At 40.1% G+C, this 10,703-nt stretch overlaps 1 protein-coding gene across 5 annotated transcripts in view; it reads right to left on the bottom strand.

Moving 5' to 3' along the window:
* Positions 1-3,877: 3,877 nt before the first annotated feature.
* Pank1 (pantothenate kinase 1) overlaps positions 3,878-10,703 on the bottom strand; it is a 66,990-nt gene continuing 60,164 nt past the window's right edge. For all 5 annotated transcript variants that reach the window (XM_059258832.1, XM_059258823.1, XM_059258839.1 and 2 more), the window contains 2 exons: positions 5,399-5,524; positions 3,878-4,192 (listed from right to left, as the gene is read on the bottom strand). In XM_059258832.1, coding sequence (XP_059114815.1) covers positions 4,133-4,192; positions 5,399-5,524 — 186 coding nt within the window. In that variant the 3' untranslated portion in view covers positions 3,878-4,132. The remainder of the gene's footprint in view (positions 4,193-5,398; positions 5,525-10,703) is intronic.

Genomic DNA, 10,703 nt, shown 5'->3' with positions numbered 1-10,703 from the left:
AGCCTGGTATGCTAGGAACTGTGAGCCAGATGATGGAACGGTGTTATATATTTGTGTAGTAACTGGTTCATAGATTTCCCTCAAGAGGACAGTTTGCTGTTACTTTGAAGCCAGGTTACTTCTAGCTTCACTTTATTTGAAATGCTTCAATGGCTCCAGGCTGACTACAGAGGGATCTAAAATCTTTAGCGAGGAATAAAAGCCCCTCCATATATAACTGACAGCTTCTCTCCCAGGACCCAGTTTCTCATGTGTGAACCAGGCTCCAGCAAACAGACTCTACTCTGAAGAAGGCAAGCAGGCTATTTCTCCCCTCATCACTTAGCCTCCTTCAGCTGAGAAGCCCTCCCCTCCTGACACACTCTTGGTTAAAATTCCACAAAGCCTTCCCAAGCACCCTTACCAAGGGGAGTCCTCCAGCCCCAAGTCCCCTCCAGTGCAGCCCTGTGCTTTCTCACAAGTCCTTCTTCCAGGAGGACTTGGTCTAGGGCTGCTCCTGAAACTGAGTTTCACACCCCTCTTGCCATGTTTTACCCCTTATGATAAAGCTTCTTACAGGTCCCCTAAACTCCCACTCCCATTTCCCATGAGTGTAAAAAAACATCCTCCCCAGCTATTTACTATGCTTCCAACTTCACTCAGGTCTTGGTTCAGAGGGCATCTCCAATGAGAGGTTATCTTTGATCACCCTGATTGAAGAAACTCCTCCCCTTCTCATTTTCCTAAAAAGAACTGCTCTTCTCAATAGAAGAAATATAAGCCTTAGCTGACATTTTCTTTGTAGCAGTGACGTAATATGATGTTATATATTTATTATGTATTATATAATGTATCTGTTTTTTTTTTTTCTTCTAGAATGTAAGGTTTGTGAGCATGGGACTTCTTTTTGTGTATTGCTGTATTGGTGAAGATGATGGATGAATGTCTCTGTGTCTCATTACACACTTTGCCTTGTAATTTTGCTGTTTTCTCTGCTGGACAGCAGGGATGTATACTGTTCATCTTAGTTTCCAACTCCTTCCTAGTTCTTTAAAGTAACCTGGAGTGACTCTGTGATACTCCTCATATGACTGAGTGACATCAATTGTAGTTACCTGCTAACAATTCCCAAGAAAGGGATTCTGAATCTATGTATTGTAAAAGCTGAAGAATATAACTGTATTTCCACTGATGCTTATTAGAAATTCTTAACACTATATATACTTTAAAACTCAGGATCGCCGGGCCGCAGTGGTTCAGGCCTTTAGTCCCAGCATTCGGGAGGCAGAGGCAGGCAGATCTCTGTGAGTTCGAGGCCAGCCTGGTCTACAGAGTGAGAGCCAGGATAGACACCAAAACTACACAGAGAAACCCTTTCTTGAAAAAAATAAAAAATAAAAACCCCAAAAATCTCAGGATCATTCTCACTTAACCTCCCTTAAAAAGTGCCCTGAAATCATAAACATTAACAGTTCTGCTCAGAGTATCTGAGAAGTCCCGTTATCGTGATAAATAATGCTTAAGTCAGCTCAGGCTGCCAAGCAGACAGTGATGGCAAACTTTAAGAGCATGGGGTTTTGGAATCACGGCCATGTTCTGTCATGGAGTTGATCACAACTGAGAAAGTTGGGAATGACTTATTTAATGCATTGATGTAAAACGTCTTTAAAAAAAATGGGTGACACATTTTAATGTGTGCATTAAAATATGAACGTAAGACCATTTGCTGTATTTTACAGATGAGCAAACTTGGGCTTAAAGAGGATTTTAGCCACTTGCTTTCACAGTTAGTAACTGGCTAAGCTGTATCTAAACCAAAGCTATCTTACTGTAGCAAGCCACACTCTGGACCATCTCGTCAGTCTTAGGGCACAGGGCACAGAATTTCTTTCTTTTTTTTTTTTTTTTTTTCTTTTATTCTTGCCAGGTTTCTTTGTGATGGCGAATCTAAGGAGAGTTCTGTAATTCAAGAAAATGTGAAAAATCCAAGTTCCTCCTTGTAAAAACATACTAGCTTTATCTCTATGTAGCCAATGCTTAGTTGGTAATTTAATGGAAAATTTATTTATTCATGTATCCAATGGTGGGAGGGGTTATGCAGACAGTCCTGGAACTCTATGTAGACCAGGCTGGCCTTGAATTCACACTGATCCTCTTGCCTTAGCCCCATGTGCTGGGCCTACAAGTGTGCACCACCACACCCAGCTCCAACGTTCTGGATGTTTGTAACGAGAGATCAAGAGATTTCAGATAATTAATAAAATACATAGGCACGGTTACTTCCCTGGATTCCTTTGCAGAACCATGACCTTCAGGTCTCAGGTCTGCTGTCCCCTGAAACACCAAAGAAGGGAGGAGAGATCATCAAAAGGCACTAGGAGAGATAATATGGAGATAAAGTCTCTTTCAAGAACATTGTAGTTGACTATTTTAAAGCTAAGCAGAAGTTGACAAAATGTATATGTGATGAGAGACATTTGAAACTGGTTCAGAATCACCAAATATCACAGTGGTACTTTGGCATTAAGTAGTCAATAATATAAGAGCAATAAAGCTAAATTTAAAAAATCCCTACGTAGGCCTAAAGCTCCAGCTGAAGACTCTGTCTGGACCTTGCCACGCTTGTGGGAAAGCCTCCTATTATGAGCCATGCAGCAGAAAGAAGACAACAGTAGCAACAACAACAACAACATACAGTTACTTTACATATAAAGCAGATAAATATAAAGACGAGGTATAAGAAATGAAAATAACATATACACTAAAAACATCCCAACAGAAACGGGCTTTATTTAAACCAGACAAGTGAATTCTTCCATTAGCATCAACTTCTTCAAGACTCAAGGATATGGAAATGAAAGGTGGTGCACCGTAAGGTAGAGAGGTGAAGATTGACCAAAGAGTAACTGTATTGCCTTTCAAAAAGCCCTTGTGAGGGTTCCCTCAATCCAAAAGACTGTTAGATCTTGGGCTACAGTGTGCATACAACATCCTCATTTGAAAGTGACCCATCTAGCTTAATGAAAACCTTTCAGAAGGAAATGTCTGTATATGTGAGTATCATAAATTATATTTAAGTTTAGAAATGAAATAAAGTACAAATCTCAGTTTAAATACTAACACAGAAATTTAAAAATAAACTTTAACATTATTACTCATGATGTCTTGTTACATGGTTCCTAGGTACAAACATGTACAAAACAGATCATTATTTCTAACTGACACCTCAACTCATGACTTCCCCTAAATCTAGTGTGACCAGATTAGATATGGGAGCTCCTCCAAACTTTACACAGGGATTTGCTGCCATTCATACAGCATACATAAATGAGGATAATTTATGACAGACTATTTTAACTTAGTGTAAAGTAAATCCAATGAAACATTATAACTGTGAGGGGTAAGAAGACAAAGATAAAATTGCATATAATGTTCAATGTTTGCCACTTTCATTAACCCTTTCCTTTAAAGTCTTCTCACTGCGGTCACATTTTTAGAACTTCAGATTATGTGTTTAACTTTGTGTTGAGTTGGTCAGCACCTTGATTGACATGAGCAATCACAACAAGGAAAGCGTATAGATAGATAAGAGTGAGATCACGGGGGACAAAAACAGGAGAAGGACTTTTTTTTGTCCTAAGACATGAAACAGAAAGGATAAGAGAAGAGAGTAAACAAACAAACAAAGTGTTCACAGTGCAACATGCCAGATTCGTAGTTTCATTTGAAACCAAGAGCAAATCATGAAACGTCATGAAAAAATATAAGTAAAGGTAAAATCTCCTAGAGTAATTACTAAATGAAGTTAAAATTACCACAATGATCAGTAAACCCCAGAAGAAAAGTGAACAGCGCTTTCATTTCAGGCCCCTCTTAAACATCACACAACTTTTCAAAGTTAATGCATGAACTTGGTAGGTTTGGCCACGCTGCACAATTTCTTTTTTAAAAAATACAGTATACAGAAAAAAATTATTATATTCCCCATTTTGTATCATAAGCTGGAAACCTAAGAGCAAAAGATCTAGGATTTTAAGTTATTTACAAATACAGCAGGTTCATCCACCACAGTGGCTTGGCTTCTGTCCCAAGGAGATGTCACCTTCTCTGGCAGTGTCTGTCAGTTCCCTGTCCCCATAGGAGGCTGTTTCATCTACTGCGCATCAGTCATTTTGAACAGTTCCAACAGGGCCCCAACAGCTCCAAAATAACCCTACAAAACAACAGAGAGCCTCTGTAGGATTGTTTCTCGACTTTTAGCCAAAGAACTATTACTGTCACTGGTTCTCAGAATGCTGCCCTGAACTTTACAGATGTATAATATTAAAAACAGAATTCATGGCTGGGGATATGGGCTAGAAGCAGGACCTGTGGTTAGCATAACAGAGGCAATGCAGTTGACTTCCTGCAACACAAAACAAACAAAGGCTGATCTGCAAAAAGATTGAGTGATCAAATAACTATAATTTATCTGAACGCATATTTATCTATACTAATATAGGAAAGGACTTAGGGCTGTATCTGGCATATGGTATCACTGCCTTCCTGTACAATAGAAGCTAATATTTCTATGAAAACGAACATTTCTAAAACTCAGCTGTTTTAGGAACTAGTGTCTTAGTCATTGGACTACTAAATGCAACAAAATACCAAAGAGTGGGTGGCTTATAAACAACAGAACTTCATTTCCTGGCTTTCTGGAGGCGGGGCAGTCCAAAATCATGGTGTTTGTCAAAGTCATGCTCCTTGTGGAGTGCTGTGTCACCTTAACCTGGCTTTGCAAAGGGGGCCTCTTTTATAGTGATGCTAATTCCTTTCCAGAGAGCTCAGCCCTCAGCTTCTCATAAAATCGTCTTCGGGTTAGGATTTTAGTGTATGAAGGGGTTGGGAGGATACTAGGACATACAAATACCAAGTCCCTAGCTACCTAGTCTCGAAAGGGCTGGAGACACAGCTCCTCGTTTGCCTGGCTCAGCAGTTACCTCAGAGATGGCGCGGATATGTCGGGATCTTTACTGCAGCTGCTGAGGCCTTATCACATGCTAGAAATTATTCTGAGTTTTTTACATGTGTTAAATCATTTCATCATCAATCACGGGGACATCTCCTCAGCATACTGACTTCACATATGTTGGATAACTACACAGAAGTGTGGCTGCTGGGTCATCTAATTCTACTTTTAGTTCTCCAAAGAACTTTTCATACTGTTCCCACAACAGTTTTAATAATAATTCACAATTCCAAATGACTTTTTGTTTTCATTTTAGTAACCATCTTCAAATCTCCACTGTTGATGAAGAAAGCTTCCACTATATAAATGACTTTTTTGAGGGGTGGGGAAGGTAATAAATACGAAGTTAAAAGGCAATTTAACCCAAAATACACATGGGACAATTAAGTCCCCGTGAACCTGACCTACCTCATGTTCCAAAAACAGTGCTTTCAGCTGTCCTTTAGACCAAAAGTCCATGGCATATGCTAGCAACTTCATTGAGACCATATTGATTCTGAGAAAGTTCCCAACAAATACAACTCTGTCAATATTCTGAAAAAAAAAAAAACAACAAAACAAACAAACAAACAAAAACAACAAGAAAACAATTAAACCAGGGCTTAAAACAGCATTTAGTAAAGACTCAGTGTTATGTGTGTGGTTGTAGATGACCCCGCTCAGTCAATGTCTGTAAATGGAACTATTTTAGCATCTCCAAAACCCAAGTTAAACCGACAGAGCATTCCACAGAACAGAAGGGGCAGATTTTTGGTCAGGCTATGCTGGCTTTTTTCTTAATGTGACAACAAACTAGAATCAGTTGGGAAGAGGATCCTCAGCTGAGATGTCTCCATCAGACTGCTCTGTAGGCAAGTCTGGGGGGGGGGGGGGCATTTTCCTGACTGATGTGGGACGGCCCAGCTCCCTGTGGGTGTGTCACGTGGTGTCATATATGGCTTGTCTAAGGCTGAGCAGGTCAGCATCAGTAAGCAGCTTTCCTCTGTGGTCTCTGCTTCAGGCCCCGCCTCCAGGGTCTTGCTCTGCTTGTGCTGCTGCCTTGGTTTCCCTCAATGATGGAGTTTGATTAGGAAATGAAGGCCCAGTAAATCCTTTCCACCCCAGACTGCCACCTCATGCTCTTTATCACAGCAACAGAAAGCAAACTAGAGTGTGGGCAAAGCAGACATGATAAGGAACGGGTCGTTAGGTTATTGTTTACAGTTATTATGCCAGGTTGCATTAGGCCTGATATATCTTCCGTTTACAACATATATGTACATTATATAATATATATGTACATATAGTATATATACATATGTATAGAATATAGTGTATATACATATATACATATATATTATATAATATATATATAATTGAAAATGGAGTTAAAGTTACAGTTAAAACTGTCCCTCAGCTGCCCCCCCCAACTCCAAGCATAAAACACTCTTACAATCAACGTATAAGTAAAATGAATGGCTATGGTGTGGTTTGTTAATCTACTAAGATGGATATAATGAAGAAACAATATCCATCTCTGCCCTCAAGAATAGAATATCTTGTTTGAGCAACAGAAGGGTTAAAATATGGTAACAAAAATACATGTCATGGGTGTAGATTTTCCTTCTGTGAAACACTTATGAGCATTGCTCTCATTCCGTGTATGCAGACAGGCTTCAGCTCCCGCAGCTCTTCCCACTGTACCCTAAGGTATTTCTGAAGCTAAAGACTGAGCTCAGCCTGCAGATGCTGGACCAAGGCCAGTTGCCATGGTCACTCAGATCAAAGGCAAGAGAGCCTTGGTTAGTTATTTTCTGCTCTGTGTACCACGAGTAATCAAGGTCTAGGAGTATCATCTTTGAAATGTCTCAAGTTTTAACAATAGATGTTCATGAAGACATTAGTCACTGAAAATATTCCGTGGGTGAAGGACTCAGGTACTTTCAGTATATTTCCATTAGAAATAAAGTTTGGAGCCACAAACTAACCAGACTACAGAACATGCAAGGTAAAGAAAGAGTTTGGGGGGGGGGGGCTGAGGGACAGATTTAACTGTAACTTTAACTCCATTTTCAATTATATATATATTATATAATATATATGTACATACATATAAAGAGGAATTTAACTAAACTTGGGGGGCGCAAAGTAGAATTCTTGTATCACCCTACTAGGAAGACAGATGGAGTAGAGTCAGGATTAAATTCTGACAAGCATTTCCTATTTCAAAGAAAAGCCAGGTGGGTCAAAATTACAAATGTTTGACAAAGAAGGAAAATGAGAAGTGACTAGGAAAATAGAAGTGAGCTCTTCTCAAGAGTGAGGTAGGGCTGGAGAGGCAGCTCGGGAGCTAAGGGCACATGCTGCTCTTGCAAAGGACCAGAGTTTGGTTCCCAGCACACACACGAGGCAGTTCATAACCGCCTATAACTCCAGCTCCAGGGTATCCAATGCCTCTGACCTCTGCAACCACCTGCACTCACGTTCACATAGCTACAAAGACAGATACGCACATAATTGAGAATAATAAAAACTAACGGCAAAGTAGAGGAGCTACGATACTCAAAATCTAGTAAAATTGATTTGTTTACTTGAAGAATTATCTTCAGTACATATCAAAGGAAATGATTTGTTAATTAATAAAGAGTTCCTGCAAACCAACCAGAAAGCAGGCAATACACAATGGGTGAATAGTATATTAATAGACTGTTCACATGTGCACAAAATGAGAATTACTGAACCAGCAAGATGACTCAGTGGGTAAAGGTGCTTGCTGTTAAGCCTGATGACTTCAATTTAATGTCTCGAACCAGCAGAGCACAAGGAAAAAAACTGACTCCCACAAGTTGTCCTCTGACAAGGACCATAGTATGTTTGCACCCCTACACATACATCCACACAGAAATACACACACACACACAAATACATGTAATTTAAGAAACTTTAAAAAAGGGAAACACTAATAATGATTAAATATATGAAAATACATAATCACTTATATTAAGGTATAATTTCTTTTCTATTAGATTAAAAAATATAAAAAAAAAGGTTAACAGCCCTCTTAGAGATTTATATATTATGCTTAGTGGAAAAACAAATTAGAACTATGTTTATGGAAGGAGGGATTTTTTTGTTGTTGTTGTTGTTTTTCAAGACGGGGTTTCTCTCTGTAGCTTTGGAGACTGTCCTGGAACTCACTTTGTAGAACAGGCTGGCCTCAAACTCACAGATATTCGCCTGGCTCTGCCTCGTGAGTGATGGGATTAAAGGCGTGTGCTCCCACTGCCCAGCTATGGAAGGAGTTTTATGATGTCTGTCAAAATCATAATCAACGTACCCATTGATTCAGAAATTTATCTTTTTAATTTATTTAATTCATTCATTTTGTTTGAGTCAAAGTTTTACTATGCAGACTTGGCTTGCCTGGAAGTCACTATTTAGACCAGGCTGGCCTCAAACTCACAGAGATCTGCCTGTTTCTGTCTCTTGAATTCTGGTACTAAAGGTGTGGGCTCCTACGCCCAGCTAAAAATTTATCTTACAGATAATACTGACATTTATACAAAATTGTATGTTGTATAAATGTGTGCATAATATATATGTATAAAACATATATATGTATTTATACTGTAGGATTTTTGATAATGCAAAGGCTAAAAAAATACCCTAAGTATCAGGAAAGTGCTCAAGTCTTTAATAGCATGTAGAGACAGCTACTACAAATGTTGAAATAGAAATACAGCAATCTCAAGACACACTATGTAAAACAGTGGGAGGCAATATTTTCAGAGATGCATATCTGAAGCATGTGCAGGATGGTAACGATGGTGGAACTAAACTTCTCATGTTTAAGCTAAGAAGAAGAGTAGAAGAAGGAGAAACAAGAAAAGAGATAGATGAGGCACAGGTGGCCAAGTCCTAGAAACCGCTCAGTATGAACTGATACATGGGAGTCCTTTATCCTCTATCCTTCTATCTATACCCAGAAACTTTCACAATTAAAACCCAAACCAGCAAAGCAGGATGCAGCATAGTATGTAGACGGCGGACTGTATAGTTTGTGATTATTTCTCAGCCGATTCTCCAGAAGATCTGGGTTCAATTCCCAGGACCCACATGTCAGTTCACAATTGTCTGTAACTCCAGTCCCAGAGAATCTGAGGCCCTCTTCTAGCCTTGGTGGGCACTACACACATGTAGTGCACAGAAATACATGCAGGCAAGACACTCACACATATACAAATACATTTTTAAAAAGACAGAATGTTCTGTAGAGCTTGCTATCTTTGAAAGCACATGTTTATGCCAATCCATATAAAACACAGAATAAGGACAAACCAAATCTAAAAACAAGGGACCTTCCCTAGTGAGACTGAAGGGGAGGCGAGTGTAGAAATGGACTTGCTTCCCTGACTGCCTGTCTGCTGTCTTTGGGACTCTGCATTATCTACTCAAAACTAAATAAAAGGTGCAATGCATGCTGCTGGGAGAGAAATGACATCCACAGCCTTAGCCAGCTGTGGTGCACCTTGAGTGTAACAACTGTCCAAGCAAGATGTGCCCACAGGTACAACAGTGGTAAGTGCACTATGGGGTAACCTACTGCTTTCAGATTGGAACTGAGACACACTTCCCAGGAGGAAATTCACATCTGGTGATACACACCCGGTCAATACCTGGGCCTGGAGAGGTCAAGAGGCCCTAGTTGGGAAGCTATTGTGTTTGCTAAAAGAACATGATGCGCCTATCAAAATTGTCTTCTAAATAGTTGTCTGTGCCCACGGATTAGAGATGACGTCAGCCTTAGTCAGAGGAGCTTCTTCTTGCATTCACGTATAATTGGTCTGAAAATAAATGACAGCTGAATGACCAGGCATCTATTATAGCTCTCCCTCTAAGGCTCAAGCAATATAGTGGGAAAAGGAATAGAAAGAATGTAAGGGCCAGAGGAAGGGGAGCGCAGAGGCTGTCGGACTATTTCATTCACAGCAGCTGGGATGACCTGCACAAGGTTGAGCCTGCCACCCTGTCATAGGGGTGGGTGGAAAGGGCTCATAGCTCCCATCCCTCCCTGAGGATTTATACAGTCCATGGCTGATGGAGGATGGAGCAACATTGTCTTTTTTGCTCTTGTAAACAAACCTTCACCAAGGCTCCTGTTAAAAAGCATTAATGAAAATCATTGGTGAGATCGAAGCAGGGTGGGGGTGGGGGGGCTGGGGGGTAGAAAGGGAGGCTAGGGGGTCACTTGGGAGGAGGAAGGGGAATCAGTGCCAGTGGGAGAGGGTGCAAGAAAGAGTAAGGGAAGCAAATATGATCAAAATATACTCTGTACAGTATGAAAATGTCATAATAAAACACATTATGAATTGATATATGCTAATGAAGATTAAATAAAGCTTAAAGTTGGGGGGAGGGCTGGAGTGATGGCTCAGTGGTTAAGAGTAAGAAAATGATGCACTTCCAGAAGACCCGCGTTTGATTCCCAGCACCCACAACAGATAGCTCACAACCACCTGTAACTAGCCCGTGGTAGTTCTGGCCCCAGGGGGTTCTACCTCCTTTGGACTCTGGGGGCATCTGGCTCCCATGTACACCCCTGAGGTGCACACATATACATCATTTAAAACAATAAAATCAATTTTAAAACTTAAAAAAAAAAGTTGAGAGGAAAGCATTTCATTATCATAACAAAAACCCAACTCAGCTTCAGGAAACATGGTGCCCCATTACA

The sequence above is a fragment of the Peromyscus eremicus genome, chromosome 1 (assembly GCF_949786415.1).
Source record: "Peromyscus eremicus chromosome 1, PerEre_H2_v1, whole genome shotgun sequence".
Lineage (NCBI taxonomy): Eukaryota > Metazoa > Chordata > Mammalia > Rodentia > Cricetidae > Peromyscus > Peromyscus eremicus.
The sequence above is the reverse complement of the archived record's forward strand: the minus strand, read 5'-3'. Positions and strand labels throughout refer to the sequence as shown.